This window comes from Camarhynchus parvulus, chromosome 5, assembly GCF_901933205.1.
Source record: "Camarhynchus parvulus chromosome 5, STF_HiC, whole genome shotgun sequence".
NCBI classification, from domain to species: domain Eukaryota; kingdom Metazoa; phylum Chordata; class Aves; order Passeriformes; family Thraupidae; genus Camarhynchus; species Camarhynchus parvulus.
The window spans coordinates 61769632-61787981 of record NC_044575.1 but is presented as its reverse complement, the minus strand read 5'-3'; the positions used below and the strand labels follow the sequence as shown (position 1 = coordinate 61787981).

At 56.6% G+C, this 18350-nt stretch overlaps 1 protein-coding gene across 4 annotated transcripts in view; it reads left to right on the top strand.

The window, feature by feature from the left end:
• The window catches only part of LRFN5 (leucine rich repeat and fibronectin type III domain containing 5), a 46754-nt gene extending 34143 nt beyond the window's left edge, over nucleotides 1-12611 (top strand). For 2 of the 4 annotated variants that reach the window (XM_030949526.1, XM_030949528.1), the window contains exons 2-3: nucleotides 3890-5297; nucleotides 6270-7442. In XM_030949526.1, coding sequence (XP_030805386.1) covers nucleotides 3910-5297; nucleotides 6270-7179 — 2298 coding nt within the window. In that variant the 5' untranslated portion in view covers nucleotides 3890-3909 and the 3' untranslated portion in view covers nucleotides 7180-7442. Of the gene's footprint in view, nucleotides 1-3889; nucleotides 5298-6269; nucleotides 7443-12219 lie in introns of those variants that run through there. The other 2 variants (XM_030949529.1, XM_030949530.1) reach the window with 2 other exon arrangements.
• The last annotated feature ends 5739 nt before the right edge of the window (nucleotides 12612-18350 follow it).

Genomic DNA, 18350 nt, shown 5'->3' with positions numbered 1-18350 from the left:
CCAACACTGTCAGGCCTGCTCCATACCTGAGAAATGGGGAAGGAAAGTCTTCCTGTGCTCAGAGACAGGAGCAGAGTCTGGGGACTCCAGACCATCCCCTCCAGCCAGTGGGGGGGAAAGGGGGCTCCCAGCCCCTGCAGTGTGCTGGGGCTCACAGGTTCCTGATGGGGGAATGGGGGGCTCCCAGCCCCTGCAGTGTGCTGGGGCTCACAGGTTCCCTGGCTCTTTGGAGACACAGTTCCCACTCTGTGTGACCATGCAGCCCACAGCAACCCCAACGCAGGTTTTATAGACAGATGAGTAACTCAAAGTGATCAAATGTAGCAACAGAATGGATGTAAAGAGCAGTATATGCCAGAGGCTTTTTTTGTGAATCACAAATGTCGCATGAAGAGCTTGCTACCCTTGTCCTGTTGCAGGAGTAAACGAGCAGTGCCCACCTGCCCAGGAAGCTGGCATTTGTTTTATGTAAGAAGGCAGTTTCCTTTCTGTTTTGTCATCTTTCAGACAGGTAATGAGAATCACATATTGCTTTCATTAGTCCAAAAGGTGTTTTCTGCAATGAGCTCTCAGCCATGTCAGCTCTGCTGTCTCTATAGAATTATCTGTGTGGGGGATGAGGTGTGCTGGGACAGGAGGGGACACATGTCCCGGCTGACTTGCAGCAGGTGTGGTTTTTGATGGCTGTCCTCCTAAGCCACCAGCTCCTGCAGTTGGTGTCTGGAATGTCTCAGTGGTGGGGCACCGAGCACTCTGGGAGGAAATGCTCTGTGTTTTTTCAGCGAGGAGGTGAAATGTTTCCCTGCAGCAAGGGATGATGCCCTTGGGGAGGATGGGCTGTCCCCATCCCTGCACATCTGGGGCACCTGCTGCCTCATGCAGATCCAGGTGTGGCTTTGCTGTTTCCATCACTTGCGGCGTCCAGATTTCAAATCCTCACTGGTCCTCGTTGCAGTCAGGGCTGGGGGGTGCTCAGCTCTCTGATCACCAGCACCTCTCCATCAGCACCCCGGGCTCTGAGGGCTCAGTCCCTCCTCCTGGTTCAGTGTCATTGCAGGTGTACGTGGGGTGCACTCAGCCCAGGTCACTGGGAGGGTCATAGGAGAGGACTGTCCCTAAACCCAGGGCATGGGGCACAGTGCTGGTGACTGGCCTTGCCAGGGGGCTGCTCTTGCCCCATTTCCTGCAGCCCTTTGAGCCTGATGTTCACTGATAGCATTGCATCCAGCCCTGGCCATGTGCTGGGCATCTGACCTGAGGATATTGGCAGAGACAATATCCAAAACTCTTAACATCCAAAAAACCCACCTCTGGTAGGTTACTTTGTGCTAACCTTGTCATCCCAGCTGTTGTTTGAGTCGTTTCATCTTGTAATGGTATTTCCAAACTCATGAACTTGCTGATTTGGGCTCAAGCCTGTGTTAGTCTTGGGTAGCTGTAGCAGTGGACTTGGCTGAATCCAGGCACATGACTTCAATCATAGCCATGAATCTAAACTGGCAGCCTTAGGTCAGCACATTCAAACGAGCGTGCTGTCCCCAGCCGAGGCTGTCCTGGGACCCCATGGCTGTGCTGCAGGTGCCCTGAGCTGCTGAGCCCATTCCCATTCCCGTCTGGTCCTTACCAGATGTACATTAAAGGAGCAAAGTCCACCTGGAAAGGACAGGTGGCAGTCCCTGGCCATGAGGTGCAGCTGCTGGTCGGGGAGGTGGCTGGTGGGTGACACCAGTGGGCCTGGGGGCTGCAGCAGGCAGTGTCCTTCACTGCTGGGCATTGCCATTCCCCTCCAGGTCCTTGTCACCTGCAGGGCCACCCTGATTTGCAGTGCTGTCATGAAAGTGAGTGCACAGAGCATAGCTGAATGCTGCCATGGCACTTTGCTTTCTGCTGCAAGTCATGGCAGCCAGAATGGTGCTGGTTATGCTGGTTTGGGAGCAGCTCCCAGCACTGCCCACAGCGGCACACTCTGCTTTGGACTGCAGCAGCAGGCTTTTATTTTTCCAGTGGGAACTCAAAAGCTGGAGTAGTCCTGAATATTTGCAGTCCCCAGAAGTATCAGGAAAAAGTACATTGATTGTGCTGAAAAGCAGGTTTAGGGCTGGTATTTTCACTAATCATTTTGTTGCCTCTGCTTGCACGGCACCACAGATTTGGTTTGGTTTAAGGATGGACTGGATAACAGGAGCAATAGTTGTTGTTCTGACGTTAAATGTCTTTAAATATCAATGACGACTCAAGAGCTCTGGTTCTGGCTAGCTGTGAAACTGTATTTCAGCTGAGCTTCATTAATGCATCTCTGGGGTTGTAATGGGTCTGAGTAATCTGATCTGAGCACGTATAACTGTGCCAGTCCCAAAGGGAGCTGAGTGCTTCAGTCTCAGCGTGGAGCCCCTCTGAGCCCTGCTCACAATGGCACAATTCCCTCAGACACGTGGTGGGTGCTTCTCCAGGGACCCTGCTCCCTCCTGCTCCAGGGAGGAGCATCCCCAGCCTCCCTCCTGTTCCTGCTCCAGGGAGGAGCATCCCCAGCCTCCCTCCTGTTCCTGTTCCAGGGAGGAGCACCCTGAGCCTCCCACCTGCTCCTGTTCCAGGGAGGAGCATCCCCAGCCTCCCACCTGCTCCAGGGAGGAGCACCCTGAGCCTCCCACCTGTTCCTGCTCCAGAGAGGAGCACCCTGAGCCTCCCACCTGTTCCTGCTCCAGAGAGGAGCACCCTGAACTTCCCACCTGCTCCAGGGAGGAGCACCCTCAGCCTCCCACCTGCTCCAGGGAGGAGCACCCTGAGCCTCCCACCTGCTCCTGTTCCAGGGAGGAGCATCCCCAGCCTCCCTCCTGTTCCTGTTCCAGGGAGGAGCACCCTGAGCCTCCCACCTGCTCCTGTTCCAGGGAGGAGCATCCCCAGCCTCCCACCTGCTCCAGGGAGGAGCACCCTGAGCCTCCCACCTGTTCCTGCTCCAGGGAGGAGCACCCTGAACTTCCCACCTGCTCCAGGGAGGAGCACCCGAGCCTCCCACCTGCTCCAGGGAGGAGCACCCCGAGCCTCCCGGCCATGCTGGGAGCCTTTGGCACAGTCCCTGGTGGGTGACCTTGCTGAGCTGCGTGGGCACTGCTGCTGGCAGCCCTGCTCCCACTTGCCACGAGGAGCAGGCCTGGCAGTGTAAGCAATAAAGCTGATTGAACTGCTGGGCTTTCCAGGGGGAGCCGGAAAGCTGTGATCAGCTCAAATTAGCCCAAGATCCATTTTTATTTAGATCTCTGTTGTGGGGGCTTTTCTTGGGTTTTTGTTTTCTTTTGTTTTGTTTTTTGGGTTTTTTTTTTGTTTCATTTTGTTTTATTTGCATTTTTGGGGTTTGAATGACATAAAATCAGCTCCTTCTGAGTTCATTCTGAAAATAGCATTAAGAGCTTACATGTTCAGTGGAGATGGCTGTAAACCCATTGAGCTGCTGCGATTTCAAGGCCGCTGAGAGTTTCAGCTTAGCAAGTGAAGCACACATGAGCCACTCCTCGTTTTTTGTACCTGGACATTTGTCACTATGGCCAGCAGCCTGGGAGGGCAGGGGCTCTGCTGGGATGTGGAGCTGCACTGGGCAGCAGGGTGGGCTCGAGCAGGAGGGGCCCGAGGGGCGGCTTCCCAATGGCTTTGTGATTTTTATGAGTGTCAGTGTGTATCCATGGAGCTGCAAACATCCCTGACTCTCAGCTGCACTCCTGGCAGGCACTCTTGTGTTGGGATGGGGGGATGGAGAAGGACCAGGTAACACAGGGAGGGTGGCTCGCTGCCACCTGAACTTCAGTTCCATGGTTTAACCTCAGACTGTCTGTCTTGGCTCTTTTATTATGTCTGTCTTAGCTCACAGAGACTAACCATTGTCTGCTGTCCCTTGCAGGCTCTTGAATCTGTTCTACAATGGAAAAACTGCTTTTGTTTCTGCTGTTCATTGGCGTAGCGGTGCGAGCTCAGATCTGCCCCAAGCGCTGCGTCTGTCAGATCTTGTCTCCCAACCTCGCCACCCTGTGTGCCAAGAAAGGGCTCTTGTTTGTTCCTCCCAACATTGACAGGAGGACCGTGGAGCTGCGGCTGGCAGACAACTTTGTTACAAACATTAAAAGGAAAGACTTTGCCAACATGACCAGCCTGGTGGACCTGACGCTGTCCCGGAATACAATCAGTTTTATCACACCTCACGCGTTTGCCGACCTGCGCAATTTGCGGGCTCTGCATTTGAACAGCAACCGATTGACTAAGATCACTAATGACATGTTCAGTGGGCTCTCCAATCTCCACCACTTGATACTGAACAACAATCAGCTGACTTTAATTTCTTCCACAGCTTTTGATGATGTTTTAGCTCTCGAGGAATTGGATTTGTCTTACAACAATCTGGAAACCATCCCTTGGGATGCCGTGGAGAAAATGGTCAGTTTGCACACTCTCAGTCTTGACCACAACATGATTGACCATATTCCTAAGGGGACCTTCTCCCACCTCCACAAGATGACCAGGCTGGACGTCACGTCCAACAAACTGCAGAAGCTGCCGCCTGACCCGCTCTTCCAGCGCGCTCAGGTGCTGGCAACCTCAGGAATTATCAGCCCCTCGACGTTTGCGCTGAGCTTTGGTGGGAACCCCTTGCATTGCAACTGTGAGCTCTTGTGGCTGAGGCGCCTTTCCAGGGAGGACGACCTGGAGACCTGTGCCTCTCCTACGCTGCTGTCGGGCCGGTACTTCTGGTCGATTCCCGAGGAGGAGTTCCTGTGCGAGCCCCCGCTCATCACGCGGCACACCCACGAGCTGCGGGTGCTGGAGGGGCAGCGGGCAGCCCTGCGCTGCAAGGCCCGCGGCGACCCCGAGCCAGCCATCCACTGGATTTCACCCGAGGGCAAGCTGATCTCCAACGCCACCAGGTCCACGGTGTACGACAATGGGACGCTCGACATCCTCATCACCACGGTGAAGGACACGGGCTCCTTCACCTGCATCGCTTCCAACCCCGCGGGGGAGGCCACGCAGACCGTGGACCTGCACATCATCAAACTGCCCCACCTGCTGAACAGCACAAACCACATCCACGAGCCTGACCCGGGCTCCTCGGATATCTCCACATCCACCAAGTCGGGCTCCAATGCCAGCAGTAGCAACGGGGATACTAAAGTCAGCCAGGATAAGAAGGTGGTCGTCGCAGAAGCGACGTCCTCCACAGCTCTGCTGAAATTCAATTTTCAGAGGAATATACCTGGGATACGTATGTTTCAAATCCAGTACAATGGTACTTACGATGACTCCCTTGTTTACAGGTAAGGCAGCCCCAGCCTGCCCGTGTGGGACCGTGCTGGGTGCGTGGTGCTGCCGTGTGGCCCTGGCCTGGGCACCCCTCTGCTGCAGTTCCTGTGCCATGCCGTGCCAGCTGAGCAGAGCCCAGCCCCGGCAGCTCGTGGTGGGAGCCTCCGGAAGGACTCGTGCCATTTCTACTCACAAACGGGAAAATTACTTAGAACAGTGTTATTTTTAGGTAATTCAAGTGGACCTCTAATCCTCTGAACTGATCTGAGAAAGGTTGTGAAGGTAGATGGATTAAATGGTGCCTAATGTGCTCGGCTTTGTGGAAGCACAGGGAGGACAGTGTCTGTAAGCATGTTCCTTGCAGCACTTTCTGGTGATGCCTGTGCTGGGGACGTGCAGGGGGCTCTGTGCTGCCTGGTGTGGCTGTTGCACCCTTCAGCACTGGCTTTGCTTGGTCATTTCTTCTGTGCATTTCTCCATCCATTACTAGGACAAGGGGTGCTGGCTTTAAACTGAAAGAGAGTAGATGTAGATCAGGTAACTGAAAAAAATTTTCTCTGTGAGGACAGTGAGACCCTGGCACAGGTTCCTCAGAGAAGTTGTGGGTGCCTCATCCGTGGAAGTGTCCAAGGCCAGGCTGGACAGGGCTTGTCTGGTGGAAGGTGTCCCTGCCCATGGCAGGAGGGTGAACTAGATGGTCTTTAAATGTTGATTCCAACCCAGGCCATTCTGTGATCCTGTGAATCCATGTTTTTGATGTGGTGGTTCTAATGGGGGGCTCTGCCATGCTGAGCTGTGCCAGGGGCCTTGGCAGTGACTGCTGCTACATGGAAGGCTGGGCAGGAGCTGCTGGGGGATGGAGATGAGCCCCACGAGGACAGTGGACAAGCCATGGTGGTGCCCAGCACAGCCTGGGCTGCCCCACAGGGTGGGAAGGTGCGGCTGTGTCCATCAGGTTCATTCACAGTGGTTTCCTTCTCCCCCAGAATGATACCTCCCACGAGCAAAACCTTTCTGGTCAACAACCTGGCTGCGGGGACAATGTACGACCTGTGCGTCCTGGCCATCTACGACGACGGGATCACCTCGCTGACGGCCACCAGGGTGGTGGGCTGCACACAGTTCACCACCGAGCAGGATTATGTGCGCTGCCACTTCATGCAGTCCCAGTTCCTGGGCGGGACCATGATTATCATCATCGGTGGGATCATTGTGGCGTCCGTGCTCGTGTTCATCATCATCCTCATGATCCGCTACAAGGTGTGTAACAACAACGGGCAGCAGAAGGCCACCAAGGTCAGCAACGTGTACTCGCAGACCAACGGGGCTCAGATCCAGGGCTGCGGCGGGGCGCTGTCGCAGTCCATGTCCAAGCAGGCTCTCGGGCACGAGGAGGGCGTCCAGTGCTGCAAGGCTGCGGGCGACGGTGCCGCGCAGTCGCCGGACACCGGCTCCGGCCAGGACTCGGCCACCACTACCTCGGCTTTGCCTCCCGCCTGGACTTCCAGCTCTCCCCTGCCGCAGAAGCAGAAGCGCAAGTCGGGGCCCAAGCCCGGCAGCGAGGCGCAGGGCGAGGCGGGCGGCGGCGCCGAGCCCCAGAACTCCAACAGGAACAACTCCACGGCCCTGACGCTGGCCGGGCGCGGCCCCGAGGCGGCCCCCACGTACAAAAGAGCACAATCCAAGCCAAGTAAGTTCCTGACGCTGCCGGCCGAGGCGAGCCGCGCCAAGCGGCGGCGCTCGCTGGGCGGAGAGCTGCTGGAGCCCCGCGGCCCCGCCGGCCTGCGCTCCAAGCGCAGCATGTCCATGAACGGGATGCTGCTCCAGGCAGACTGCGCCCAGAGCGGAACAGCAACTTTCTCCAGTTCTGAGTGGATATTGGAAAGCACTGTGTGACCTGCTTTTTTTTTTTTTTTTTTTTTTTTTTTTTTAAATTTTTATTTTAACTAAAACCACCAAACGTTGTGTGAAACTCCCTTTCCCAGGGAATTGGATTTGGATGTCCACTGCTGTCTCGCTGATTAATGGCTTGTTCATGGCGGGTTCTGTATAAGCCACCCAGTGCACACGGGGGTTTATTTAGTTTTCGTTTGGTTTTATTTAATATCAAAACCGAAGGCAACATTCAGAGATTAAAAAAAAAAAAAGGAAAAAAGATTAAGGGGCGAAAAAAAGCACGAAACAGCACCAGTGCCTTCCCTGCTCTAGGACTGGCTTCCTGGTTCTGCGGTAGCAGAAAACAAAAGAGAGAGTTTTCACAGAAAAAGCCTTTTATAAAGGAAATGCAATTTCCTCCAAGCTAACAAATAACCACTTCTGGATCAATCAGTAAAATGATATTTTTTAAACCGGTCAGACTGTACATTTCTTTTCCGTGACAATGGTGTTGCCTTTGTTTTTAGGCAGATGCTGTACAGGAGCAACAACGCTGTGTTGTTATGTTGTGTAAAATAAAATATTCACTCGGTACGCCAGCCAGCCTCGCGGTGACTGCCCTGCCGGGGCCGGGCCTTGGTGCTGCTGCAGAGCTCCCTCTGTGGGGCACCAGTAGGCACCAGGGCATGGGGCCCTTCCCCTGTGCCGGCTCTGGCTGGCTGGGGCTGGCACTGGTGGAGCGCTGGGATCCCACATTGGCTCTCCCTGAGAGCTGCCTGAGCTGGGATCCTCCCCGAGAGCTGCCTGAGCTGGAATCCCACAGCCTGAGCTGGGATCCCACACTGGCTCTCCCCGAGAGGTCCAGGGCACCCAGACCTGGTGCAGGCAGTGCCCTGTTCTGCAGCCCTCGGCAGGGAGTGGGGCTGGGGCACCTCAGGGTGCTGGGCACAGCTGAGCAGGGCTGTGAGTGGGACAGGCAGATGGGCAAGTGGGCAAGTGGGCAGGTGAGCAGGCAGGTGGCTAGGTGGGCAGGCAGGCAGGTGGGCAGGTAGTGGGTAAGCACGTGGGCAGGTGGGCAGGCAGGTGGACAAGTGGGCAGGAAGGTTACCAGGTAGGTGGACAGGCAGGTGGGCAGGCAGGCGGGCAGGTGGACAAGTGGGCAGGCAGGTGAGCAGGTGGACAGGCAGGTGGGCAGGCAGGCGGGCAGGTGGGTAAGCAGGTGGGCAGCCGGCAGGGTTGTGGCCATTCAGCACCTCATCTGGTCAGGTGTGGATGGGCATCTCCTGCTGTCCTAGACTCCTGGGCCACATTTCCTCAGAACTTCATAGTTTGGTCCAGTTCTTTTCAGCCCCTGAGTGCGTGGAGGGCCTGGAAGATGATGGTCTCACCTTTGAGCTGCCCCTAATTGCTGTGCCTGTGGGATGGAGTGATTCTGGGCCATTCTGCAGGGACAGAGCCCCACAGCAGCAGGGGACAGCAGGTGCAGATTTTGTTGTGTGCATGGCAGCTGCTCTGCTCACTGTAAAGGGAAGCCTGCAGTTAATATTAATTAAACTCATATGGTCATCATATTCAAATTAGAGACAGCTTAACTCTGAATATTTGAGCACTGTGCATTCTCAGATGCCAAATAACAGGTTCATGATGGGCTCTGTGGCCATAAAAGTGAGAGAATAGTTAAATTTTATACCCTGTATGCTTGTTCTTGGGGGCACAGTAACTCGGGCAGGTGCCAGCCTGGCTCCAGCCAGGGCAGCAGCCGGCCCCAGAGCAGTTTGGGGGCACATCTCACAGTGGGGCACAGCCCCTGGCACCCCATCTCTGCCCCCAGGACTCTGCACTGAGGGGCTGATGCTCTTGGCCAGCGTGGGCTGCTCTGGGTGATTTTATTGCCTGTCACAGAAGAACAAAGTCAATGAGGGTGGTGTAAAGGACCTAAAAGGAAGAGGCTGCTTCTTTTTTAGGAACCCTTTTTGCTTCCCTCAGGAAATGCAGAGACCAAATAGGAAACAAAGCCTCAAAATGAGAAAGCCTGCTTCCTGCTGGAAAAGTTGAAAAAAAATACAACAAATCCCTCCTTGGATTTATTGGCAGCCATGAGCATGCATGAACAGAAGTGAGCTGTTAAACACGTGCTGTGGGGGACAGGGTGGCCTGTCCAGGGTCTGGCACTCTGATGCCAAGGGCTTTGCCCAGTGTGGGTCAAACATGAAGGTCTGAGCCCCAGTGGGGGGCTGTGCTGGCAGAGGCACCTTCCCCCCACCCTGGGGTACAGAGAGGGTGTCAGAGGTTTGCTGTGGAGTGCGTGGGTTTAGTCATGCATTTTAAAAACATCCAATGAAAATGCTTTTCTATGTTGTCTAAAACTGGACCTAAATCTGTGTGATGTTTTGTGAAAGTGCTAAAATACTGATGGTGTCCTGTGGTTTAAGGAAGTTTATTTTTATATTTGTAATTTTTCACTCAAAGGAATAATTTTCTAAGCACTGCAGCTGATGTTCTGTCCACGGTGCCTCTGTGCCAAGCAGTGTGCAGGGACCACATGGCCCTGTGTTTGGTGCCTTTCTGCTGGCAGTGCAGGCAAGGGGATCTGGGCAGCCAGGGGTTCCTCTCGTGCCAGCTCCTCTCCCTGGCTGACGGGATCATTTGTCCCTTGGGAGTGCCCTGGGCATGGAATCATCCGTTCCCACTGGAGTAACTGTGCAGTGGGACATTGGTTTGATTCAGGGTTCATTCAAAGTGTGGGAAGCCTCCTGGAGGAGGGAATTCTCTGTCCCTTCTGTTCTGCAAAAACCATTGCCAGCTGTGAGACAGAAAAGTGCTGAGATGCCCCTGGGTCAGAATAACCCCAGGTTATTTCCCCAGGCTGCAAGAACTCCTCAGCACAGGTGATGGAGTGGGGGCGATGTGCTGTGGCCCCAGCATCACCCCAGCCATGGAGGGCTCTGCAGGGACTGAGCCCAGGGTGCCTCCTGCCCTCAGGCATGGCCTGCCTCAGCTGGCCTCTGTGTGCTGCTGCTCAGCCGTGGATTATCTGGGTTTTAGCCATGGGAGGGGCTTTATGCATGGGCCCTGGTGGAGGAGAAATTGCTGCAGGAAGTTCTGAGCTCTTCCTGGGCTGGGCTGTGCTCCTGCCTCCCAGGGACCATCCCAGCCCTGCTGGGCATTGCTCTGGCAGTGTCCCAGACCAGCACAGGGTGCTCCTGCCCGCTGGGGACAGATCATGCTCTCCTGGATTGCTGTGTCACCTCAGGTGGCTCCAGAGCTGCGCTTCAGCAGTGTCTGGGTCAGGAATCTAAGGGCTGAGCCCGGGCTGCTGTGCCTGGCTTGGTGTGGGCTGGTTTTGCTCCTGCACTGCCAGGCTGCTGCTCTGGAGGCACCTGCAGAGCTGTGTGCAAGCTGTGCCTCCTCCTGTGCAGGAGAAATTCACCTGGGAGAGAGGAAAACCAGCCAGGCCTGGAGCCCAGCCCCTCAGTGCGCACACAGGGACCCCGCCTGGCCTGTGCTCAGTCTGTGCTGTGGGGGCTGCTTGTCTTATAGATCACAACAGTTCTATTATCATTACATGTTGTCTTATATATTAAGAGTTCTCTTATCATTATGGTGCAAGGGTTCCACAGCCTCAGAGTCCCATACCTCCTCAATGTTTGTCATAGGCATCTCCTCTGAGCACCAACTGTTCCTGGTCCTTGCAGCAACCACCTGACTCCAGTTCCCACCAATCCACTCTTTTATGCCACTTGTTCTTATTGGTTACAGGTGTTGCTTGTTATCATCTGGCCTGCTCCTAATCTTTAGTAATTGGTTCAGCTGCAACTTGTTGGGGATAAGATTACATTCTACATTGCCCATACTGTGTGCTCCTACAGGGGCTGTAACCCAGAGCACGCACAGAGGAGCTGAGGTGGTGCCTGGCTCATGGTGTTGGCACATGGCAGTGGCACACCTGCACTTCCCCAGGTGAGGGGGGCTGTGCTGGGTGCCAGCAGCAGTGGGACCAGGCCCAGAGGTGGAGCAGCTGCCCATGGGCTGTCCCTGTGCCCCGGGCAGGACAGTGGCACAGCGTCCTTGCAGTGACCTTTCCTGGTGCACACACACTCCTCAGGAAGGTGGGTGCTGTGTGTTGCAGTGTGATGTGTATTTGATTCCAATACCCTGTTGCTCTGCTCTGGATTCCCCAGCTCTGTGTGACCCCCTGGCAGTGGGCAGAGCTGGGGTCCCTGCCCCGGGCAAAGGCTTGGCCTGTGCAAGGGCAGCGGCAAATGTTGAAAACAGAGAACTCTCTGGTTCTGGAACAATGAGCTTTGCTGGTTCTGCTGGGGGTTCTGGGGGTTGTCTTGTTGGATTTTCCCTGCAGCAGCAGCAGCAGCAGTGCTGTGCCTGCAGTCCCTGATGGTGACAAGATGTGGCAGAGGTGTGGGTGGGACACTGGGTGCTGTTAGCCCTGTTTCTTGTTAGCCCAGTCTCCTGTGAGCCCAATCTGCTATCCCTGCCTCCTGTTAGCCCTGTCTCAGTCCAGCCTCCTGTTATCCCAGTCTCCTGTTATCCCAGTCTCCTGTTATCCCAGTCTCCTGTTATCCCTGTCTCCTGTTATCCCTGTCTCCTGTTATCCCTGTCTCCTGTTATCCCAGTCCCAGCCCTGTCCCCTGTCAGCTGCCATGCTCTGCTGCCCCAGCCCCTGCAGGGCACATGGCACCAAGTCAGTGTGTGCCAGGGCTGAGGGCAGGGTCTGCTGCTGCTTCCTGCCCACAATGGCCCCAGGGCAGCTCCTGGTGGGTGCAGTGCCCACAATGGCCCCTGGCAGCTCCTGGTGGGTGCTGTGCCCACAATGGCCCCAGGGCAGCTCCTGGTGGGTGCTGTGCCCAGAATGGCCCCAGGGCAGCTCCTGGTGGGTGCTGCGCCCACAATGGTCTGTGGCAGCTCCTGGTGGGTGCTGTGCCCACAACAGCCCCTGGCAGCTCCTGCTGTGCTCCCACATCCCACATCTGTGTCACCTGGGCCATGCAAGGGCAGCTGCTGCTCGCCGTGCCCTCACTCTGTGTGTTCTGTCTCTCTGTGCAGAAGCCGGGGCCTCTCTGCAGGACACCAGCCCCTGTGCCCTCCCTGACCACGCTGCCACAGATGCTGCTCCTCGGCAGAAATCGCTCCGGTTCAGCCTCTCCCAGGACTGACCTCTGGCTCACCCTCCGGAACCTTTACTTGAAGCTGCAGCCTGGGCCCTCCAGGTCGGCTGCCTCGAGGAACTGTCTTCCCCCTCACAGGTTTCCCATCTGCCACTTGAAGTCTGAAATTCCTGTTTTTTCTGGTGTCTGAGTTTTTTATAACTAAAAATGACGGCGAAGAATCTGGTGGCAGCAGCTGCGGTCCCAGTCATGTCCCATGTCACCAGTGGTGAGGTCACGAGCTGTAAACATGGTAGCTTCAATCACCTGAACAAATAAATGTTTTACTACAACGGCATGGGCATGGTGCTTGATCCAGGGCTTGTGCTCACAGGTTGGTTGATTCAGGGAGACCCCATGGTGCCTGGGATCTCTGCCAAGAGTGACCCCATGGTGCCCGGGTCTGTGCCCACACAGGGACCCCATGGTGCTGGGGTCTGTGCCCATGGAGGGACCCCTTGGTGCCTGGGGTCTGTGCCCATGGAGGGACCCCACGGTGCCCGTGTCTGTGCCCACACAGGGACCCCATGGTGCTGGGGTCTGTGCCCATGGAGGGACCCCATGGTGCCCATGTCTGTGCCCACACAGGAGACCCACCATGGGGTGCAAGCCGGCACAGGTGCCTGCAATGCCCATGGGGCAGCAAGCCAGCACAGGTTGCCTGCGTGTCATGTGCGCATGCGATGAACCCCATGGTACCCGGGGACTGTGCCCACGCAGGAGTGCCAGCAATGCCATGGGGCAGCAAAGCACAGAGCACAGGTTGCCAGCAGTGCCACGGGGCAGGCAGAGCTCAGAGCACAGGGTTCCAGGGGCACTGCAGGCTGCTCCAGCACTGTGCCAGCAGTGCCACGGGGCAGGCAGAGCTCAGAGCACAGGTTGCCAGCAGTGCCATGGGGCAGGCAGAGCTCAAGCACAGGGTGCCAGCAGTGCCACGGGGCAGGCAGAGCTCAGAGCACAGGGTGCCAGGGGCTCTGGGGCACTGTCAGCCCTAACAGGACAGCCTGTGGTGGGGGACAGCTGGGGACTGGCCTGGCACTCTCATCCTGCTCCAGCCCCTCCATCCACACAGCCTCTCCTTGCTCCTCTAACAAGACCAAAGGGTTTTTTGGGATATTTTTCCTTTCTCCCTTGTCAGCATTCCATCTGGCTCACAGATATAATTAGAGCTTTCTCAGAACAGTGAATCAGCCAGCCTTAACATGACTTCAGGAGAGCAGATCCCAGCTCTGGTGTGTGTGTCCTGTCACCAGGCCTGGGTTGCCCAGATGGGCTCTCCTGGTGCCTCTGCTCTCTGTGGGGCTGGTCCCGCTGCTGGTCCCACTGCTGGTCCCACTGCTGGTCCTGCTGGTCCCGCTGCTGGTCCCACTGCTGGCCCCTGCCCTGATGGACTCAGCTGGCTCAGTGACCTGCCCGTGCCTTGTCTGTAGCAGCAGAGACATCAACACCTCCCCAGGACACCGCAGCCCATGGAGGAGAGGCTGAGCTGAGCCAGGAGCCTCACCCATCAGCCTCACCCCTCCTATGGTTCCTCCTGTGATGCTGCAGAGACAGGATTGACCCCAGGACATCGGCAGGGAGAGCCAAGGCTGGTGCCTGTGTGATAAATCCAGTGCTGAAGTGGCCCCACGGACCCTGGGGCAGATGCTCCATGGTTCATGCAGTGATGAATGCCGTGCCGAACAGTTTATTGAAGGGTAGTTCATGTGGGGCTCAGCCTCTGGCAGAATTGAAACCCCATTTGCACTGCACAGCAAGGAGAGGGAAGAGCAGTACCTGCTGTTACTGTAATCCGCAACAAACGCAGGCCGTGTGCAGTGCACAACATCGCTGCTCAGGCTTCCTGAGGAAAACAGAGATGATCCAATCCTGATCAAAGCCTGGCTTTTCCCCTGCAGTGCCCCCTCAGCAGGGCATTCATCACTGGATGAACCATGGAGCATCTGCCCAGGGGCTGTGGGGCCGCTGCTGCCAGGCAGGAGAAGCTGGGTGAGATAAGGAGGGTGCTACCACAGCGCTGTGTGCCTAAAGGCACAGCAATCCCTTTGGCCAGTTACACTGCAAACAGCCCAGTCCTGCAGGGTGACTTCAGGCTGCAATATGCACCACCACATCTGAGCTCATGCTGCTGAGGGGCAGTGACTGCACTGCTCAGAAACGCTCATTCATTCTGAGTGGTCTCATACTCATCTTCATTATTTAGGAGTGTTCATCCCTGAAAAATGTTCTGACTCTTAAAGTCCTACAACCCTGCTGAAATTTGCAGTAGATGGAATTTAATTTGTATCTGGGCTGATGTCCTGTCAGTGTCTCAGAGGCACAGTGTGGGTAGTTCACTGTTGGGCTGGAACCTTCCCTGGACATGAGGGAGATGAACAGTTTCTGTGCCTCAGCATTTTGAGCCAGGGCTGCTGGAGAGGCAGGAGAGAAGAAGGACTCTGGTGCTGCTGCCCTCTCAGGCTGGGTGCTGGGAGCAGGGAGGGCAGTGTGGGGCACCTCTGTCCATGGACGCTTGTGGGAGCCAAGGGGGCAAAGCCTGAGTGAGCTGGAATGGCCCTGCTCTGAGCAGGGACCAGGGCAGGGACCCTGGGAGTCCCTGCAGATCATGTTTGTGGGACTGAGCATGCAGCAGGGCAGGCCATGTTTGTGGGATTCAGCATGGAGCAAGGAAATTCATGTTTGTGGGATTGAGCATGGAGCAAGGCAGGCCATGTTTATGGGATTGAGTGTGGAGCAAGGCAGGCCATGTTTGTGGGATTGAGCGTGGAGCAAGGTAAGCCATGTTTCTGGGATTGAGCGTGGAGCAAGGCAGGCCATGTTTGTGGGATTGAGCATGGAGCAGGGCAGGCCATGTTTGTGGGATTGAGCGTGGAGCAAGGCAGGCCATGTTTGTGGGATTGAGCATGGAGCAGGGCAGGCCATGTTTGTGGGACTGAGCATGGAGCAGGGCAGGCCATGTTTATGGGATTGAGTGTGGAGCAAGGCAGATCATGTTTGTGGGACTGAGCATGGAGCAGGGCAGGCCATGTTTGTGGGATTGAGCATGGAGCAGGGCAGGCCATGTTTATGGGATTGAGTGTGGAGCAAGGCAGGCCATGTTTGTGGGACTGAGCATGGAGCAGGGCAGGCCATGTTTGTGGGATTGAGCGTGGAGCAGGGCAGGCCATGTTTGTGGGATTGAGCATGGAGCAGGGCAGGCCATGTTTGTGGGATTGAGCATGGAGCAGGGCAGGCCATGTTTCTGGGATTGAGTGTGGAGCAAGGCAGGCCATGTTTGTGGGATTGAGCGTGGAGCAGGGCAGGCCATGTTTCTGGGATTGAGTGTGGAGCAAGGCAGATCATGTTTGTGGGACTGAGCATGGAGCAAGGCAAGCCATGTTTGTGGGATTGAGTGTGGAGCAAGGCAGGCCATGTTTGTGGGGCTGAGCATGGAGCAAGGAAATTGATGTTTGTGGGATTGATCATGGAGCAAGGCAGGCCATGTTTGTGGGATTCAGCATGGAGCAGGGCAGGCCATGTTTGTGGGATTGAGCGTGGAGCAAGGAAATTCATGTTTGTGGGATTCAGCATGGAGCAAGGAAATTCATTTTTCTGGGATTGAGCGTGGAGCAAGGCAGGCCATGTTTGTGGGATTGAGCGTGGAGCAAGGCAGGCCATGTTTCTGGGATTGAGCGTGGAGCAAGGCAAGCCATGTTTGTGGGATTGAGCGTGGAGCAAGGCAATGGGGGTTCACCCAACCCTGCAGAGCAGGGCATGGCACTGCCTGTGGGAGCTCAGGTGCTCAGGTGGCACTGGAGTTACCTGCCAGATGCCAAACTGCCTTTCTTTTCTTTCCAAGTGTTCCATGGTCCTGTGCCATGGCCAGGGCGATGGAGCTGGGTGACAGCCAAGGAGCAGGGCAGATGAGGGCACTGGGAACCAGCTGCCCAGCACAGAACAGCCCAGCCCAGCACAGAACATCCCAGCCCAGCACAGAATAGCCCAGCAGCCAGGGCGTGGGGCTGCCCCAGCTGGGCTGGGCAGCACTGGGGAAGCAGGGAGGGATGAGGGGCTGCTCCTGGGCTTTGGGGTGCAGCAGGAGTGGCAGCAGGGTGAGCCCGCAGCCCAGATACACCCAGCTCTCACAGGCAGTGATTTGCCTGCTTTGCTGGGAGGACAGGGCAGCTGTAAGAATAGCAAGACTGGCTGGGATGGCCTCTCCTTCGGGGTAGGGCTGGGGGCCCTGCAGCATCTCTGCTGTGCCAGGGAGGGATGGCAGCTGGGCTGGAGGGTGGCTCTGCTATGTGCAGAGGTGGGGATGTGTGTGTGTGTGAGATCAGCTCCAAGGGAACATCCTCCCTGCAAGTGTGCTGCTGGGGATGCGTGTGTGTGTGAGATCAGCTCCAAGGGAACATCCTCCCTGCAAGTGTGCTGCTTGTTGTGCACTTCACTGAAACCACAGAAAATGTAAAGCCGAGTATGTTTGCCTAGTGTTTCTGTAGAGTTGAAGCCCCTTGCAGGAGGTGAGAAGGTGGAAGGCAAACCCTTAGAGAGCATTTATTTTGTAGTTACAATAAAAGCCATTCTGTGAAGAAAAAGGAGCCGGTTGCAGCTGTTCCAGGAGGTTCTTACTGTAACCCATGCAAACCTGGGCTGGGTTACCCAAACCCTGCCCTGAAGGTCGGGGCTCAGGGGGTCACCAATGTCACAGGAGAGAGGAGGGGGGCACCTGGGGACTGTGTGGCTCTTGGGGTGGTGACAGTCCCCGTGGGGTGGTGACAGTCCCTGTGGGGTGGTAGCAGTCCCCGTGGGACGGTGACAGTCCCCGTGGGGTGGTGGCAGTCCCCATGGTGTGGTGGCAGTCCCCGTGGGGTGGTGGCAGTCCCCATGGTGTGGTGGCAGTCCCTGTGGGATGGTGACAGTCCCCATGGGGTAGTGACAGTCCCTGTGGGGTGGTGGCAGTCCCCATGGTGTGGTGGCAGTCCCCGTGGGGTGGTGGCAGTCCCCATGGTGTGGTGGCAGTCCCTGTGGGATGGTGACAGTCCCTGTGGGATGGTGACAGTCCCCGTGGGGTGGTGGCAGTCCCTGTGGGATGGTGACAGTCCCTGTGGGGTGGTGACAGTCCCCGTGGGGTGGTGACAGTCCCTGTGGTGTGGTGGCAGTCCCCATGGGGTGGTGACAGTCCCCGTGGGGTGGTGGCAGTCCCCATGGGGTGGTGGTTCTCCCCATGGTGTGGTGGCAGTCCCCATGGGTTGGTGGCAGTCCCCATGGGGTGGTGGCAGTCCCTGTGGGTTGGTGACAGTCTCCATGGGATGGTGGCAGTCCCCATGGTGTGGTGGCAGTCCCCATGGGTTGGTGACAGTCTCCATGGGATGGTGGCAGTCCCCATGGGATGGTGACAGTCCCCATGGGGTGGTGACAGTCCTCATGGGGTGGTGACAGTCCCCGTGGGGTGGTGGTAGTCCCCATGGGGTGGTGGTAGTCCCCATGGGGTGGTGGTTGTCCCCATGGTGTGGTGGCAGTCCCCATGGGTTGGTGGCAGTCCCCGTGGGGTGGTGGCAGTCCCCATGGGTTGGTGGCAGTCCCTGTGGGATGGTGGCAGTCCCCTTGGGACGGTGGCAGTCCCTGTGGGTTGGTGGCAGTCCCCATGGGTTGGTGACAGTCTCCATGGGATGGTGGCAGTCCCCATGGTGTGGTGGCAGTCCCCATGGGTTGGTGACAGTCTCCATGGGATGGTGGCAGTCCCCGTGGGATGGTGACAGTCCCCGTGGGATGCTCCACAGGCTTGGCCAGCATTGCTGGGGGGTTTTGAACCCCTTACACAGTGACTGTATCTGACACTACAATAAGAGGTGTCTGGTGGAAAATGGTGCTGCAGGAGCATAGGGGGAACCCTGCTGTTTGAAACCATGCTGCATGCTTAGTGTGCTGGGTGAACTTCTGTCTGGAGCTCTGTGCAGCCTCAGTACTGCTTCTCCAACAGGGCTGAGATCTGTCTGTGATTTTTGCTGATGCAGTAGATAAATGTGGTGCACAGGTGTCCTTTCTGTC